Raw genomic sequence first — 19667 nt, forward strand, 5'->3', positions numbered from 1 at the left:
GTTCTTCTCCACAAAGATGTGCGTTGCTGCCATCATGGTGCTGGCCCTGGCGCTCTCGCTTCAGGGCACCGTTGACGCCGGCCGCCTCTTTCCCAACTCTGGGTGGGACGGTTGTCCGCCTGGAACATCGCGGAAATGCACTGGTCCGCCCGCTCATTGCCAGTGCCTACCAAATCTTGGGCCTGTGGATCACCAAGACATGACGGTGATGCCTGAGAAGAACAGCCTCGTGCTGCCCCAGCTATCGTGCCCGGAACACCAAGTGTGGGTGTGCGAGGGGGGGAGATGCTCCTGCGAGTACTAGCGATAAGGGTCAGCACTCAGCAGCATACATCCGTGCGTTGCCAGAAGACCTCTATGCACAGGAGAGTGTGCCGTCTGAACTTTATTTGATGTGCATTGCCTGCATGCTGTTCGGAGCAGTACTGATGCTGCTCATGTCGGTCGTTGTAAGGCTTCCTCCTGTACCGGTGAATAAATAAGGGCCGCTGCTATATGTGCAGGCCATTGCTTTTAGCGCATGGGCGCGTCTTGGCGAGCCTCCTGACCCCTTCCCGTTTAAGAGGCCTACAAGCATCTCTAGATATTTTTGGACGCTGCATGGACAAACCAAGCAGCGATTTCTTATTCAACATGGATTCATAGGACAGGAGTGGGAGTTCATATTCAAATAGAAGAAGCAGGAGTAAAAGCAAGCGCACAGGTTTCAGCTGTTGGAAATGAAGCTTCATCACCTTTGCAAGCTGAAGCTATGGCGCTCCAATTCGCAACTGAGGTAGTGCCCCACATTCAAAACAGGGCAATCACATTCTTCGCAGATAATACCTTGCTAGCTCAGGCCGCGGCTTCAAGGAATCCCATCCTTTGTCTTGGGCACTCGGAAATAAGAACCCAGCTAGCAGGTTTTATTGCAGCGGCTTCTTCAGTTCAGACGCAGGTTTTCCACACTCCCAGAGAGAATAATAAAGAAGCCCAGTTAGCAGGTTTTATTGAAATGTTTAAAATATTTATAGAAAAATGTTGACCGTGTATCCAAAAATGTTAAATCTTGCATTTTTTTGATAAATGTTAATGAAGTGTTTGAAAATGTTTAAAATGTGCATTCAAAAATGTTGACCATGAATTGTGAACAAATTTTGGAACACGAAGAAATTTCAAATTCATGAACAAAATTATAAAATTATGAACATTTTTCGTTAAACCGTGAACATTATGAAAATAGAAACAAAGAAAAAAACAGAAAAAGGAAAATGAGAGAAAAAGAAAAGAAAATAGAAAAAACAGAATAAAGAAAAAACCAATTCAAGGAACGTTCTAGAAGTTTCCCAAAACCATAAAAAACCAGATTTTTTTTGACAAATACCAGAAAAAACAAGCTGGGAACCAGGAGCGTTGGAACGGTTAAACGGGCCGGCCCGTTGCGTCGCTGCTCGGTCGCTCGCCTGTGCGAAGCGCCGATAGTTTGACGCAGCGAGCGGCAAATAGGATTTTCCCATGTGCACGGGGTCCCAATGTCACGCTTGCTGTGAGAGACCTAGGGAACCCTTGCATAAGGGCAACACTGGATGAGCCGGCCCAGCTGCGCTGGAAGCAACAGCCTCGTTTTTTTATTTTTTCAATTCTTTTTTAAACTTTTTTTACACTTACGAAAATTCTAAACATATATATTACAAAAAAAATGTACTCTACATAATGTTTTGAAAAATATTAATCATGCATTTGAAAATGTTAAATGTGTATATAAAAATGTTGATCATGTATACGACAAAGTATACAAAAAAATATAATGTGTGTGAAAAACGTGATCATGTATATAAATAAAATGATAACCAAGTATTTGAAAAAATGTGTTAAACAAATATATAGAAAACGTTAATCAACCATTTGAAAATGTTAAATGCGTGTTGAAAAAATGTTGACCATGCATTCAAAAAATATTAGTCTTGCATTTGAAAAATTTCGATAAAGCATAAAATTACTAAATGTATATAGAAAAATGTTTTCCATATATTAAAAAATGTTAATCTTATACTTACTAAAACATTAACAAACATTTGGAAAAAATGTTAAATGTATACAGGAACAATGGTAACCATGTATTACAAAATGTTAATATTGTATTTGCAAAATGTTATATGTGTATAGATAAAATGGTGACCATGTATTAAAAAAAGTAGAAAATATTTTGCATAAAGCTAGTGAAACCCGAGGGAAAACAAAGAAACCCAATGAAAAATGTGAAGGAAACAAACGAAATTAAAATATAAAGAATAAAAATTATATAAAATAAAATAAATAAAGAAAAACGGAGAAGAATTTAAGAAAACTGAAGAAAAAGAAGGAAAAGTAAAAAGTGGAAACAGAGAAAGAAAGTAAGAAAAACCGGTAAAAACGAAAAAAAGAAATAAACTGAAAAAAACAAAGGATAAATCGGTTGTTTTACCCTCAAGTAGGACGCACTCCAGTGTTTGCCACGAATCTGATGGTAACTCTGTGGCTAGCATCCATTCCTTTCATGTAGGACTAGGAGACCCAGGTTTTGGATCCTGGTTCCGCTCCCTTTAGCTCCCGTGCATGGCCACACGATTGGTCGGCAGATTCTATTTGACGCTAGCTATCGTCAAAAGGTCGTGCATTCGCTGAGGCGAGCCTCTGCTTGGACCGGCTACCATACGGGATTCGCATGCTCTTTGTTCGCTGCTTCTTCGCTCCCTGCGGATTTTTTTGTTTTTCTTCTGTGGATTTCCTTCCGGTTTTCTTAATGTTTTGTACGTTTTTAGGTGGGTTTGTTCTGTTTTTTTAGTTCCCTTTTCCCTTATTTTTTCTCCTTTTTCTCTTATTTTCTTTTATGTTTTCTCTTTTTTTTCGTTTTATATAAAAAGTTCACTATGTATTAAAAAATGTGCATCATATATTGAGAAAATGTTCACCGTATATTATGAAAAAGTTCACCATGCATTATAAAAGTTCTCATCGTGTATTACAAAATTTCATTGTACACTTCACCATATATTAATAAATTGTCCAACGTATTTAAATAAATGTTCATTGTCTACTTACAAAATGTTGAGCATGTATCACAAAAATGTTAAATGTTTATTTAGAAATTTTTTAGAGTATAAAAAAAGTTCAATCTATGTTTTATAAAAAATCAACGTATATCAAAAAAATTCAATGTGTATTCGAATTTTTTTCCAGCACATATCAGAAAAATGCTCAATGGTCGAAATTTTCCCTTTTTTTTATCTGCCACTGTGTTTAGTTCTTAAATATTCACGCAGCTTATTAATAATGCTCTTAATTATTCGAGCTGACCATTGGTTAGAGGGACTCGTTTGTTCAAGTGGCTAGCAACACTCAAACATGAAAAAGCAAAAGTAATTGCTCTGTCGCTCAGGTTGTATTAGGCCTCAGCCACACTCCCCTACTGGGCCTGCTCTGCATTCAGCCAATTGATCCTCGCTAAGGGAGGCAAAAATATTTTGCGGCTCTAAGGAATCGACTTTGCAACGTCTCATCCTCAGGCGGTGTCCAACTGAGCTTGGTCGGTTTTGTCACATAAAAATAGCTTGTTCTCATATTAAATATAGGTAAAGATTTTGTTTCGTTAGTTTCACACGTAGTTTCCAGAAGAACAAAAAATGTTTGTCACCTACCACGCATTTTAGAGTAGGGGAGAATATCATACGGAAACTAACATTCAGTGGAAACCGGTGAAAACCACGAGAATATGTTTTGAAGTTTTAAAAAAATCTGAAAAAAATACGGGATGTTAAGAGGATGATGTTTTATTGCCACACAAAATTTCAAGTTGAAACACATTATGAGATGTGAGCTATGAAAAAAACAAAATCAGCGTTGAATAGTGTCAAACAGTAATGTCATTATTCAAGGCTGAATTTGTCTTTTTTATAGCTCACATCTCATAATGTGTTTCAACTTGAAATTTTGCGTGGCAATAAAACATCACCCTCTTAACATCCCATATTTTTTTCAGATTTTTTCAAAACTTTAAAATATGGTTTCCACAAAGTTTTCATTTAGTGTTCTAAACACTCTTATATTAGTTTACAGAGGGAGTACTATTTATTCCCCTTATACAAAACTACACAAACAAGACTACAAATAAGATATCTCGGGGCAGCTCATATAACAGTTGGAGCAAAGTTCCAATTTCAGTGCACATCAGAATCACAACACTGTATTTGCAGCTCCTAGCATCGACCATTCATATCCCACTGAGTGTAATCACAATTGCGCGAGGAGTGGCGTAATCACGATGTTCACAGAGCCATATACCCTGGAAATAAAAAAAAATAGAATGATCAAGATTAGGTATCAAATATAAAGCCGAGGTTGGGCCCAGAGTACTAGCAGGGTGTTACCCCAACTTCCCACATGAGAGGCGGGTGCTGGAAAAAGAATTGGATCAGATACCTGATTTGGTAAAATAAAATCATGGCAAATGTCACTCGGATATGGACATAGGTGTCATAGTACGACTTGGGTTCAGGTGTTAGACTCTATCATAAAATTAAGAACGCAGATTCCTGAATAACATTTGGTTGCTGCTAATATTGATAGTATGTCTTGGCTCGTTGACACCCAAAAGAAACATGATGCACATACTTAAGAGTGAACTGCAAACTTGTATATGGCATAGATGTATGCGCTAAACAGACCCAGGTGTTAGTAACAAAATTGGATTCAGGTACACGATTTGGCAAAAGTCATGACAAATGTTACTCGGGTTCAGGTGACATAGTACAACTCAGGTTCAGGTGTTCGACTCAGACGATAAAATTTAGAATGCAGATGCCTGAATAACATTTGGTTGCTGCTAATACTGACATTATGTCTTGGGTGGTTGACACCCAAATAAAACATGCTGCACAGACTTAAGAGTCAAGTTTAAACTCATATACGGCATAGATGAATACTGTTCTTATGCGCTGAATAGACCACTAACTATAGTTCTGTTACAAGTATATCATTTATCTAAAAACTAAATATTCTACTGTATGTTCAGTCGAGCCTATCAAGAAAATGGAACCTTAAATACTGAGAATAGATGCATCTAAGATGATTATACTACAGTATTACTAATCGTGTACCAAAAGATGGCCCCTTTTTATGAGTAAAATGTCTTTACGCACCTGCCACGTTCCCATGTTGAGACGCCCGTCAGTGATAGGAATTCTGAAGACAAAGGAAAAATGTCACTAATTTGTTTTGGACGAAGTCACTCATATTTTGTAAAGGAGAAACATTAGGGAGGGCGGGCATACGTCAAGGCACAGCCAAACATTGATGATTTGATATGTGCTGGCATGTCATCAGATCCTGCAATCAGAATCTGAGTATTAGTGGGTGATTTAAGCATGTAAATTATGGTTTCTGCTTATCAAGTCAAGAAACAGCTCAGGCAGTCTTGTAATTCATTTGCATGATCTGAATAATTTGAAAATACAGAATGGAAAGCAAAGACTAGACGTCATTCTTAGAGAACTAATGGAGCATTGCTGAAGGTGCAGCAGTATACATGACGATATAATTTAAATCAGAACACTGTAACAAGTAAGAGCAACGGCCAGCCATATCAGGGTCCAGACCGTAACCTTCAATGGTATGCCTCCATGGAGCAGATGGACCCTAATTACAATAAGACAGAGATTAGGAGACCAATCTAATGAGATATCCTTGAACAGAAAAAAAAAAGGAAAGATCACATTGTTCACCTCTGGGACAATTCGACTAAGGAATGTTTCAGTGTCAGTTTGGACATCGGGGTCGTAGTTCTCATTAAGAGTGAGTGAAGCGCTCGTGTGGTGCACTGCAGAGCATATATAAACCTTTCACTATTTTGAAAAACAATGGAAACTGCATTCTGATAACATACCATCATCAGATACACTCACTTCACTCAAAACTAAACCAATGGCACCATAAGTTCTGCGGATACATTCTAACATCAGGAATTTCAAGTTCTGCTGTCGATTAACTGTACATTTGTGCACTCCGTTTTTTTTTCATTCCTGCAGTTCAGGAACCACTTGAAACCTTCAATATCTAGCTCCTAATTTGACCTACGCACAGCCAAGAACCCTTACAGCAGACAAATTGCTCCACACAGTCGCAAATTGCTCCATGTGTCACTACACTCTAACATGTGGTCTAGGTCCACTTGTAAACCCAAATGTGATGATTTCCCAATTCTAGTTAGAGCAATTCTTCTACGTAGTTCCGAGATAATTTACTCATCCTTAAATGCTTTGAAATCTGCTTGGTGAAGTTAGTTTCCATGATAAACATGCTTTCAGAACAGAGCTTCCAATGCAAGACAACATTTACCCAGCCGGATGGCTCTGGCACTGAGTGAGCAGCGCCATAAAACTTACTGATAATTTTAAGAAACAACACAAAATTGCTCCTCCCTGATTGCCTACAAAGAAAACATAAAACTGCATCACTTACAGAAGAGATGCGCCAGGCCGCACTTGAACTCGGAGAGGTCGCTCCTGATCGCGTGCATGATCTGCAAAACAGCCAACAAGCCATCACCATCACCAATTTACTACCATACCAAACAGTACTGATACCAAAGATACAGAGGCATGACAGTGGCAAACCTGTAGGAGCTAGGAGGGGAGGGGAGGGCGCACCTTGTGGGTGATGATGTGGCAGCCGCGGCGCTGCGGCGGGATGACGACCGTCCTCTGGGCCCAGCGGGGGGCGGCCACGGATCCGGGAGCGGCCGCGGGCGCCGCGGAGGAGGCGGCGGCGAGCTCGCACCGGACGGCGGCCCGCGCGGCGCGGCGCGGCCGGGCGGAGGAGCCGGCGCCGGTGGGTAGGCGGAGGGGGAGGAGGATGGGCGGCGCCAGCGCCGGGGCGGTCGCTGCCGCGTGCATGGTCGGACTCGGCGGCGGGCGGCGGCGGGCGGCGGCGGCGGCCGGGGAATCGGGAGGCGGGGAGTGGCGCGAGAGAGCGTGTGGTGGCCTGCAGCGCAGCGGTTGTTTTTCTTTTCTTTTCTTGTCCTTTGGTTTGTGTGGGTCTGAATTTTATTGCTGGGTGAATTTGTTCCTATTTCTTTCATGAAAAGCATCCACTGTAAAATCTATTTTGCCCACTAAAAAAATAATCTGTTTTGCAATGTCCAGTGGAAAAAGATATTTGCGGTGATCGTGCGCGAAAAATGCGTCTATTTTTGTATCATCATGATGTATTTTTATCAATCGTTATCTCATTTCTTTTGCTGAGTAAACCAGCCAGCCTGTTTCTAAATGTCAAATGAATATTTTCCTTTTTCTCTTTTCTATTATAGCATGTCATATTATAGGATGGAGGGAGTATAATATGTGCCTATGTCTAGAAAACTTCTCCGAGAACCGAAAAATACCTTGAATATAAAAGCCGTACGAGAAAAAAATGACAAAAAGGCGCAGCAAAAAGCATTACTTTCGATAGTGCCTAATTCCTCATGGCGGCACAACTCGACTACCACCTCACGGAGATAATTCACCGATCTAATTCTAATGATGGACACATAAAAAATCATGCTCACGAACACAATTAAGTTTAAAATGGCTAGGATTAGCATATCTCTAATGAACTCGCAAAAAATTTCCTTTCAATTTTCTCTGCAAACCTTAACTCCTCAAATATGAGGAGTTAAAAATGTGTGAAGCTAGCCGAACTCTCAAATTTAGCTCCTCAAATCCAGATTGTGCACAAACACCTCATTCAAAACTCAAAGTTGAAAGTATACTAAGACCACATGGTGCATAATTATATAGTATTCATAACACAACATCACGGTTCATAATTAAAGTAGATAAATTTACTTTAGAGCTAAATTAAAGTTAAAATGAGCTACGTTTACGCTAAAACAACACTAATCAGAGTTATAGCCGAGTTTTATCATTGTCGACCTATCGGAGCCTGATGCATCGCTATTGTGGGCATCCCTGGGCATCTTCGGCACCCGCTTGTAGTCTGTGTTAAGATTCACGACAATCGGTGGCAGTAGTGATGCCCGACGCTCGGCAGCAAGCCGCGCTTCGGTGGTGCGGTCCTCCACCACCGCCCGCAGGTCAGTGAGAAGGGCGTCGATGTGCATGAGGCGAGCTGCACCTCGGTGGCTTGGTGCTCGTCCCCCTCCCAAGGTTGGAGGGGCACCAGGACATCGTGTTGTGCACCTTTGTGCTGGTGTAGGATTGATTCCCCTCATCTTCCTCCTCTTCCCCTTTATCCTTCTCCTTCGATGATTTGACGCCGGAGTGGGTCTGTTCCTCCTCCGCCTCCTTCATTGCGTCGCCGGCATCCCTCACGACGACCAGTGGGAGGTGTTGGCATGAGTAGGCATAGCGATGGGTGGTGAACAACCTCACCATGACGAAAACGGGTGATGATAGCGGCGGATCGAGCGGTGGTGGTGATTCGAGCGACGCCGGTGGCGAATCAAAGCGGCGACAGTTTTGGGCGACAGTGATTTCAGTCCAGATTCTGACAACTTTTGGGGGAACTGGGTGGCAATGAGGAAGACCTAGGGTAATTTGATCCAAATAGAAATATCTTGAGACTTAAATCCTCAAAAAAATTAGACATTATAGGGTTAAGTATTCGGTTATGTTTGATTAAATCCTCAAAATATGCCAATTTGGGAAGTTAAATGGAATTTGAGAGTTTGGTTAGAGATGCTCTTAGAGAGCTGAAATGGCATTTCGAGGCATGTGGTGAGATGGCCGATATTACAAAGTTGGGTGTAAATAATTAAGATCTTTCCATGCAAATTGGGTATACTTTGATGCCTGATTGAAACCCTCTTGTTCGGTTAGAGCAAGTATAATAGGTCCTAGTCAGCTGGCTATAAGATGTTCCACATCAGCAAAACCTTAACTGGAGCAGAAAGAAAGTAGGAGTGAAAAGGGCGCCTGCGCTTCGTCAATCGCTAGCGATAGCACAAGCTCCGATGGAATCGAGCCAACATGCAGCCCACACAATGACTAAAGGCAAGCACCGGCCAATCAGTATGCCTTTCTCTGCATCTTTCTTGATGCAAGCATTAAATACTATAGCTAATCTACAGCCAGTTTATATTATATAAGGCTGGCCATAGTGGGGTAGTATAAGTAGTATCATACACTTAAGACTCGCAAACATGCTTATGTGGCGGGCAATTAAAAAAGAGAGAGATGATTATAGTAACATAGATAGATACCGTAACATAATAAATATGATGCTACTATGGGTCATGCATGGCAATAAATGAGACCACCTATAGGGCTAGTCATAGTGGGGAGTAGCTTAGAGTAGTAACATGCACATGTTACTAGTCTATGTTACTACCTTCATAGTGGGTAGTAACATAAGTGTGATAACATATAGATCTTCATTTATTGCTTTGTAGACTCATTTTGCATTGGAAAGCGCTATGTGATGGTAACATATTATGTTACTCTATTTGCCTCTCTCCTCATTAATTACTTGACACATCATCTTCTTTGCTTATGTGGCATGTATGTTACTACCTATGTTACTCCCACACTATGAGACTAGCCATAGTGGGAGTAACTTCAGCAGTAACATCGAGTCCAACTCAGCAAATTTGCTTATGTAGCAATGAGTTAATGAGGAGAGAGGTAGTTACAGTAACTTAGCTAGTTACTGTAACATCACATGTCCCAATGCAATATGAGTCTATAACCTAATAAATGAAGGTTTGCATGTTACCACTTAGGTAGTAACATAGCCTAGGGATATGTGTATGTTACTAGTGTATGTTACTCATCATTGTGGCTAGTCTGACCAGCCTAATCTATGATACTATGCACTATAAAGGTAGTAACATAGACTAGTAACATATGCATGTTACTGGAAGATACACTTTGCTTCTTGATTGTATATGCACCCTATATGGGAATTTTCTTTTTAATATTTTAATAAAAAGTCAAAATAGGTAAGAACTATTTTGACAAAATACTTGACTTACTTTTGCACTAGTATATAAATCTCGATGAAAAAAAATAAAAGTTGACCTCATAGCAAAAAAGACAAAATTTATTTGCTATTATAGGTCACTATTCACACTATTTTAGCCAAAAATTTGTCTTTTTAAAAAGAAGTCAAAGGGATATTTTTTTTCTGGATTTTGTTTCTCACGAGTAGAATAGAAGGTCAAGTTTATTTCAAAAATATTTTCAGGAATTTTTGAATTTTCGTTGAATTACTAATTGTTTTTCCCATATAGGGTGCATATGTCCTCATAGACCAAAAATTCCCCTCCGCATGTTATTAGTCTAAATTACTTCCCACTATGACCAGCCTAAGCAGGTTATATAGCTGACCTGGCAGTGCTATAGACCCGGCAGCCGGCTCTTCTATTAGCTTTGCTCTTAAGCTTCTCTCAAAAAGAATTCAAGGAGATTGAGGGGAGGTATAACTTTATCCCTCTTATTGCCCTCACAGCGGTTTGCGTTTTTGGCCATCCGTTTTCATGATCTGGGCGTTTCTGGCCGTCAGATCTCGTCTGGATAGTGACCTGTCCCGTACTCTGTGAAATCTGGCCCAGCTGTCCTGTGGGCTGCTGCTCCAGAGGCAGAAACGAAGGCCTCTGGTGTATTGGGCCATCCGCCAGCCGCCAGCCCATACCAGCAGTGGGCTTGCGAGGCCTAGCAATCCCGTCCAGCCCCTCTCTCTGGCAGCGCCTTCTCCCCTCCCCGGCCTCACCTCTTTCCTGCGACGGTGCGACCTGCCGCCCCCTTCATCCATCGCCGCAGCCGCCATTACCCTTCCTTTCCTTCCACCTCTTTCTTACAGCGATGGATGGATGCTGGTTACTGGATCCGGAACCCCTACTCTCCCCTCGTCATATTCATCTAACTTACAAGTTGATTAATGGCATGAACTTCCTAATTTGCCCCTGATTTTGGTCTCTGGTTCTTCGGTTGCAGGTCGTAGTCGCAGACGCAAGGGGTGAAGAGCATCTGGGCATCGCTACGAGAGAGAGAGAGGGTGGCTGCAGGAGAGATGGCATCCGCCTTTACGCTCCACTTCCTCCTGAAGCCATAATAGTATTTCTTAATCTCTCTTCCATGGACGTTTTTAAATAGGGCTCAAGATGTATACATATGAATCTCTGGATTTAAGATGTTTTCATATCTCATGTAATTTCTTATGGCCGTGAGTCATCTGTAGGTTATGGTGAACTGGATGGTAAGATTTTTCGAAGTTAGAGGAAACCTATCTAAGTCAAACTGACTATGGAATGATTTCTTCCATATTGTCACCGTCATGGATTAATTGGTGGACTTCTATGCTGGATTTGAGTTGACAGGGAGTGATCTAACCTGAAGAAGGTACTGGCTTCTTACCGTTTTATAGCTAGCTCTTCAATCATCATATTTTCTTTTTTAGTTTTTGTGGGTATTTGACATGGCATTTGTGTTAAAGCCTGGAAAATGTATTCAATGATTTTTTTTGCAACAAGTTAGTAAAGATAATTGCCCTCCAATGTACAGAAAGGAGATGATCAAAACTTGGTGCACTAACATTAGGGGAAAATATGTTTGTAGCTTTATTTTAGATGAAACAATCTCCCTGAAATTTCCCTATTTTGACATAATCTCATTAATACACGCTCGAGGGCTAGAGGGTAGCAATCGATGAGAGGCCGATGCGGACGGTCGGTGCGTGAGAAAGAGGGGATGGGTCGATTGGTCATGGCGACGGTGCACTCACTCATAGATGATGGCGAGGCGACGAAGACGTACAGTGTGCCGAGCTCATCCCGTGTTCGATTGGACTGGGTCGTTCATGGTGGTGCTGGAAGGAATCTCCTAGCCAAATTTTAGCACGGAGGCGCCTTCCAGAGCACCTTGCCGCTGATAGGGATGTCGTCCGGCATGAAGACGTGCTGAGGCTTCAACTAATCATCGATGGATTCGACGATTTCAAGGTTCGATCTCCCCTTTCTCCCTGCTACTCCTTTAAAACAATTCAACAAAGTTAAGGGGTTAGGTACCACAGATCTTCCATGGATCAGGGTGAATTGTTGACCATGCTTATTATAGGGTTCGAAGGATTAAATCTGGGAATATAATTCTCGAAACAGAGGTGGTTTAATTGGTGTTCCGTGAGATGACAAGAAAGAGCATTCAATGGGAGAGGATTCATTGAGAGAGAATCGGATGCCGGCAGTCCTCTCAAGGAGAAGGGAGGACTTATTGCAGCATCACAAGGACACCGGTAATGGTATGGTAGTGAGGAGATCAATGGCAAGGGAGGCAAGGGAAAACCTGAAGGTGTGAAACTGAGTTTATTCTAGGTATATCTGTTTATGCTAACCAACTCCATCTCAATCCCCATTCATCTTCCTCTAATTTTTCTTTTGTTTCTGTACAGGTCAGGTCAAAGAGGGTTTACAACGAGGTATAAAGCTTCATGAGGACATCTTCTTGGGATGGGAGATCATCAGTTACTGTTAAGTTGTAAAATTTCTATATTTTGGTGATGGTACTGACTGGGAGTTCTTTCGGATTTACTTCTATCTTGCATAGTAAAACTTACCTTCAGCTTATGTAGGTGACACATGGGTACTGCAGTTAATACATTACCTATAAACTGTACTTTTGAGTTAGTAATTCTACATTCGGTCCAATGATCGATCAATTGTTGAGGCTATATTGAACCTCTTAAGTAAATATCATGTCTACCTCTTATTGGCAATTTTAAAAACCATAGGTTATTTAGAAGCTTTCTTACAAAAAGAGTGCTCTTGAGAAACTACTACATGTGTACGCTCACATCACATGCATGTTTTCTTAATTTTCAAGTGCTTGTGAATATCTACGGAAGTACAATAGCCTGTAGCTTTGTAGGCATTGAACTACATACCAATCGAAGTAGGAGTGGAAGTAGGAGTGAAAGGAAGATAATATAGGTTTTGATCTGCCAAAATGTCAAGCAATGCTTATTTATTCTCATTCCAGTTAAGATTTACCTCTAAAACATTGCATGAACTCCTGCGCATATTGGATATTTTATCTATGCACCTTCTTGCATTTTAATTCCATGTAAGGTGTGCACTCTACTTAATAAGTTATTTATCTTTTTTTTGAAGCGAGGCAAAAGACTTGCCATTTTCATTGATTAAGAAGAAGAGAATTGCCCGGTTAATTGACGGAAAACCGGGCTAAAACCGATACAAGCCAACCCATATGACATGGCCACCACCAGCCAACCTGGCCACCAACATGAACCTGAAACTGCAAAGAAGAAAGACATCCGTTGATTTGGTTCAAATGATTTGTCTTTTGGTACAAATGATTTATATCGGATACACTGTACACATCTCCGTAGGGACTGATACAATTGGCAAGAAATAGGAAAATACACGAGTGGATCCAAGATCACATCAGCAACCAAAGGCGAATCATTTATATAAACCTTTGATTTTCTGATACAAGAATAAGCACATGTGTTTTTTTTAAGGTGTGTGGTTTTCTTTCAGTGTGGAAATTATTATGATGATCATTCATCAGAGATGCATACGTGCATTATTTTCTTCTTACAAAGCAATTCAAGTTTGAATGTTAGATTCAACAGTTATTTGACATGTTATGAAGTGTGTACTGCATCACTTACAAAAAGCATAGCTTCCATCAAGTGGCTTCAGCCGAGTTAATCTGTGCATTGATGTTTCACCATTTCCTGAAATTATTTAACTCTTGTGGTTTCCTTTAGGTTAATGCGGTTACTCCATTAAGTGAAGGTTAGCCGTTGCTCCTTCTTCAAGGCTATTAATTTATAGATGTGTTTTAGAGTATACTGGTAGTAGTCCAGTGAAGAGTATAAGTTGAAGCAAGAGGCTATTACATAAAAAACATTTTCATTCAAAAGTAGCCATAAGATAGAAGTGGCCATACATATATTGTATACATGAATCTAAAATGTATATAACATGTCCAGCTTAGTATTGCTGTTTTTTTTTTTTGCAAGAAACTTTCAATATATTCATCTTCAATCATGGCAGTACAACGAACACCAGAAATAAAAATTACATCCAGATTCGTAGACCACCTAGCGACAACTAAAAACACTGAACCGAGCGAAAGGCGCGCCGCCGTCATCGTCCCTCCATCCTCGGAGTTGGGCACAACTCACTGTAGTAGACAGCCGGGAAGTCGTCGTGCTAAGGCCCCATAGGACCATCACCCCAGAACAACAACCGCCGCCGATAAAGAATAACGTAGATCAACGTAGATAAGAAGGATCCAAATCGAAGACACAAGAACGTAGAAGAACAACAACGAGATCCGAGCAAATCCATCAAAGATAGATCTGCCAGAGACACACCTCTCCACACGCCTACCAACGGTGCGTTTTCTGAGCAGGACACAAACCCTAACAAGACTGAAAAAACAACTAAAAACGAAGCCCTCCTGCCGGCCCTTGTCAAGTATTGTTGCTCTTTTTGGTTATACTTACTATGTCCATTTCAAGACAAAAGGAACCAACTTTTCTAAGACTATTCTATCATTTTCAATAGTTTATGTTTCAATTATGTTTACCTTTTGTCACCTTATATTCATGGAAATTCTTATCAACCTATTGCCAAAATAGATGGGCACGGCAACGCGCGCCTTCGATGATCTAGTTAGTATTCAAAATGGAAAGAGTTGCTGAAAACAAGACAAATCATCTCCACCGGCACATCTCAGACAACTTCCACTCCACAAAGCGCACACCACACCACTCTTTTCACGACGCATCCATAAGCTCCATAACCTTCTTCACGCTCGGTCGATCCATCATCCCATCAACCCAGGCCCTCCAGTGGGTGAAAAGAGAAGAAAGTTTAGCTGCGAACCATCTTTCGCCTAAGTTAAAGAATAATTCGAGTTAGGATCTGCTCCACACTCGGTGGCTTAACTGCGAACCAGCTTTGGTCTAAGTTAAAAAACAAACCGAGTGAGGATCTGCTCCACACTCAGAGGCTTAGCTGCGAACTAGCTTTCGCCTAAGTTAAAAAACAATCCGAGTGAGGATCAGCTCCACACTCGGGGGCTTAGCTACGAACCAGCTTTCGCCTATGTTAAAAAACAATCCGAATGAGGATCTGCTCCACACTCGGGGGCTTAGCTGCGAACCAGCTTTTGCCTAAGTTAAAAAACAATCCGAGTGAGGATCTGCTCCACACTCGGGGGCTTAGCTGTGAACTAGCTTTCGCCTAAGTTAAAAAAACAGCTCGAGTGAGGATCTGCTCCACACTCGGGGGCTTAGCTGTGAACCAGCTTTTGCCTAAGTTAGGAAACAACCCGAGTGAGGATCTGCTCCACACTCGGAGGCTTAGCTGCGAACCAGTTTTCGCCTAAGTCAAACAAAAGCATAGAAAGCAGATAAACTCTCCAAAGGAGCACGTATCAAGTATTTGATCCGGCCGAATGTTTTCGAGCAAAGGATAAACGAGCCCGAGGCTTGGCGAAGTGTTTCATTACATCAACCACCCGGTATTCCGGTGCAAATTTAACCAATTTTTTTAGGCCTCAGGCGAAGGCCTGGCTAGCTCAACGAAAGTCTCCAGGTCGATCCCGTCGGCGATGCGAGTAGCGGCTTCAGGAAAGGTCTCCATAAAATCCTCAAACTTGACGTTCTTCTTGTTCATCACTCGGAGGTTCTTCAGCTTCTCCTCGTTCACGTTCTCGCAATGAATGTGGACGAGTGACAGCGCCACATCAGCACCACTCCGGGCGGCCGATTTCTTCCAAGTCAGGGCAGGACTTCATTCAGCCGCTTCATGACTGCTTCCAGACCCATCGAGGTCTCCTCACCAGGCTGCAACTCCTTATCAATCCGACCTAAAGCACCCCTTGTCCAGGTGATGTAGCCTACATCATTCTCCAGGCGATCCTCGAGCTGCAGGATGGCGAGGGTTGCCTTGTTGGCGACGATTGACCTAGAAGGATCCAGATCACATTCGATCCTCTCCATTTCCATCTCCTTGTTGTAGCAGTGTTCTGGTAGTAAAAAAACAACCCATGAGCGGAGAAAACTTATTAGTATTTGTATTAAACTTGGATGCAGAGAACTTACCAACGAGTGTTACACCTGCGCCGTAGCTAGGCTCTGCCCCCTATTCATATCCCTAATACTCATTGTCAGGATCATAACCCCGACACTCCCCTAGCGAGGTGACGGGCGCATCACGGCGGGCTTCGTGGTCTGCTACTCTACTTCCCCAACTACATCATCCTCGGCAGACCCGGGCAGTATGTGGGCATCTCCATGTGCGTGCTGTGGTGCCGCCCTGGGCTCGGCCGGATGATGTTGTCCGTCGTCTCCGGCAGGGCCACCGACATTGGTATGGGGCGTATGGTGTAGTAGGTGGCTGTGTTTGCTCGATTGGGATCAGAAGTCAGAATGCATTGAGTAACATGGCAGCTCTAATCCCCTCCTTCAATACCGCCTTACCCTATACCGCCTCAATGTGGATCAGGCATGAAGGAAATCCTGGCGGCACAGAAAAAAAATATCAAATCAAGTCCGTATGTAAGAGGAAAACTGTGGCGAAGAACACGCTTACAAATGGCCCCACCGGTGACCCCAAGCCCCCGATTCACCATAGACCATCAATACGTGGGAGCTTAGTAACTTTACTGATGATGTAGGTCATTTAGCATGCAAACTAGATCAGTTTTTTTTTCCGCATAGCAAATCAGATCAGTTAACTGATTATTGTTCGAGACTACACAAAGCATCAAGTTCAAAAGGGTGCAGCTAGGCACTACCAGCGGGTCTCTGTATTTTGTAAATGATGTGAAAATAATGGTATCCATGAATATGGCTTATTTTCCCCTTTTTCCTGTATAATCAACTCAACTCCATGCATATTGGGTTATGGAGCCATTGTTTTGCTGGTGTTTCTAGTGATGATACACAAGCAGTGGATTTGCAAATCTTACATCTTACATTTTTAAGAAGTTGATCCCCGCTACTACTAATTCTCTCAACATGCACACTGTCCACATCGGCTTCATGTCACGTCAGCGCAATCCTATTTCTCTCCCCGTCTTGTGCTGCCATGTCACCACTTATCTTTAGGTTATCGCCCGCACGGTTTCCCTGCTGTGTCCTACGCAGTCCGTCCGCACGGTACAGAAAAATCAGTGTTTTCCGTTCGTGTGCCACCAATGTACGGGAACATTTTGGCAAGTGGGCTGCCCGGCCGGTTCAGTGGGTTGGTGCCTTCGCCATTAGTGCTAGCCCATTATCTAACGTGCCCGTAGGCGGTTTATATCCCGGTGTCCGTTAGCCATGCAATCGGAGTGAATCGCTTAGGCTTCATCTTCCCGAGGGTGTGTTGTAACGCCCGCGCATACGCGCTCCATTCATTGCTGGCAGAATTCCATCGCCCCCTATTACTCGGCAAATGCAAGTTTCACCTTAAAAAACCATCGTCGATCGACCATGCATATATAGGCTGCTAGCATCCTTTTCTCCGAACCAGCTACTTCCAACCCTACACTGTCGTGGGTGGATGCTCCGTATTTTCAGGTTTTCAGCGAGGCGGCGGCGCTCTCAGGTAGAACCATTCCTCGCCGTCCGATGCCCAGGACCTGCCACCTACCAATGGGACTTGCTCGGCTCCGTGCAGGTACTACCACAACCTCACCAGGAACCTGACGTCGTTGTCGTTGTAATGGGAGATGCAGGTTACAGGATGCAAGGCGCACGTACATGCCCACCTCTGCGCCGTAGTGCCCATCCGACCATCCCGAGCGTCCCTCATGGCTGCGCCCGGCACAGGGCTGCTAGCTGACTTTTTGGTCCAATCCTACAACAACCCAACCGGCCACTTCGCGCCCTGGGACGTGGGCACTCTGCAGAGCGCATGTCAGCATAATAGCAAATGACGGCTTGCCATTAGGGATTGTATATCTGTATACCTCGGCTACCGCGTCGTTGGGTGTTATAGTGGCTTCATCGCTGCAGACATGGTTGTGTCGTGGGTGCTACTGTTGCTCAGAGGCGAGGCCAATCATACTCTGGATCGAGCCGCTGGCATAGTGTGAAGCTACAATGGAACTTGCAAAACCAGAACAAAAACACGGGTAAGAATTTGTATTCTATCGTTGTCTATTCTAGCTTTATCCGCAGTCGTATCAAGAGGCTAATGTTTTCCATGACAAAATTACAGGAAATAACGGGGGCATCCTAAAATTGAATCCATAAGTGCTTACTTCTTGGTTCATTCTAATTATGTTTTCTTTGCTTGATATATTTGGTTGTTTACCGTCTAACTTACCTTGTGTGGTCATATTGCATATACAGAACCTAACTCAAGGTTTTGCAAGTTGGTAATTTCCTTAACATTCTTTTCGATGTATTTTGAACTCCCTGTTATTTATAGATACATATACAATAGTTGGAGTCATAAATGGCTTCTTTTTGCTCCACCTGCTTCTTACCACTAACACATGCAGTCAACCAGATCAAGGTTTTGGCAAAAGACTCTACTCATGTGTCTGCAGTCGGTTTCGCACATCTTTCCAGTCCATATCATCAAAGAGCAATGGGTATCTAACTGGTGCCACCACCTCGGATCTCAATAGTAGTGGTCTCTCTGCCTCTCGGCTAAAAAAATATGCTTTGAATTTTTTCAAGAATTCAACCAAAGGGGAGATACATATATCAGCTACCTTAGTTGCTTGATTATTAGTATTCATGTATCTGCAATAGAGCTCCAGTCAACAGTATGGACAAATCCATGAATTTTGCTGGATCCCATTGAGATTCTTATTTATCTATCAGTTGTTGACTAAATTTAACATTTTGTCCGACTCGTCATAAAGGAAAGACTGAAATAAATAGCTGTAGGTTATCGCTGTTGATAGTTGTGAGATGGCAGTAGTCTAAAAATATCATCTGTGATCACTAACGATGTATCATCTTTTGTTTCAGACTTTAAGACCTTGTTGAACCTATTAGCTTTTTTATAAAGGTGGCCGTATGCATCGTTCTGATGCAGAGGCCGGGAAGTCCCCCCTTTTCGAAAAAAAACTAACGATGTCATAAGAATATGGTTATATAACAGTAGTATTTTTGTAACAAAAACTCACAAGCTATAATTAGTAGCTTCTTTTGGTTTATGTCTGTGCATGCTTGCAATAATAATTTTTAAGGAGTTGGCCCATTGCTATAACATAATTCCATTTGCTTGATGTATCTGTAGTTTGCCACTTACAACTGAATGCAAACTCCAATCCTGATTTACGCCAATCTTCACCTCTCCGACAATCAACACTGACCAATACTCATGTTGATCAAATCATCTTAAGTATTCATGTATATAGGAACCGATGTTTGATGCTATATGGCAATTGTGACCCATCTCCGGAATAGAAACTGCATAGCCTATGTTCTATTTAGTCTGTACTTAACCGCATACCAATTCCTTGCTCACAACTTAAAAAAAAAGACAATGATTTTTGAAATCAAGCCGTTTAACATTTAGTAGTGTACTAGATTTCCTGCAGCAACGCGCGGGGTATCCATCTAGTTTATTATATACACGAGCATGAACGAAAATCACATATTGTTGCAACTTTCTCCCCCAACTGCACTCCTGATAAATATGTTTGGACTCAACTATTTAGAAAATGTTGTTGTTT

General features: G+C 42.2%; 1 protein-coding gene and 1 long non-coding RNA gene across 3 annotated transcripts; one reads left to right on the forward strand and one right to left on the reverse strand.

Annotated features, from left to right (window-relative positions):
* Positions 1 to 4006: 4006 nt before the first annotated feature.
* LOC119340170 (UPF0047 protein YjbQ-like) lies at positions 4007 to 6926 on the reverse strand. The gene is made up of 7 exons (XM_037612073.1): positions 6663 to 6926; positions 6475 to 6535; positions 5739 to 5833; positions 5619 to 5652; positions 5289 to 5343; positions 5157 to 5199; positions 4007 to 4300 (listed from the first exon to the last, which is right to left on the reverse strand). The coding sequence occupies exons 1-7, from the start codon at positions 6906 to 6908 to the stop codon at positions 4229 to 4231; spliced, it is 606 nt and encodes a 201-aa protein (XP_037467970.1). The 5' UTR covers positions 6909 to 6926; the 3' UTR covers positions 4007 to 4228.
* Positions 6927 to 10746: 3820 nt separating this feature from the next.
* LOC119340870 lies at positions 10747 to 12705 on the forward strand. 2 transcript variants are annotated; one of them, XR_005164729.1, is made up of 5 exons: positions 10747 to 11069; positions 11194 to 11354; positions 11648 to 11953; positions 12069 to 12322; positions 12400 to 12705. It is a non-coding gene; the product is annotated as an uncharacterized LOC119340870 (long non-coding RNA). The 2 variants fall into 2 exon arrangements; XR_005164730.1 differs by having other exon boundaries at positions 11194 to 11953; positions 12069 to 12299.
* The last annotated feature ends 6962 nt before the right edge of the window (positions 12706 to 19667 follow it).

This window comes from Triticum dicoccoides, chromosome 7B (genome assembly GCF_002162155.2).
Source record: "Triticum dicoccoides isolate Atlit2015 ecotype Zavitan chromosome 7B, WEW_v2.0, whole genome shotgun sequence".
NCBI lineage: Eukaryota > Viridiplantae > Streptophyta > Magnoliopsida > Poales > Poaceae > Triticum > Triticum dicoccoides.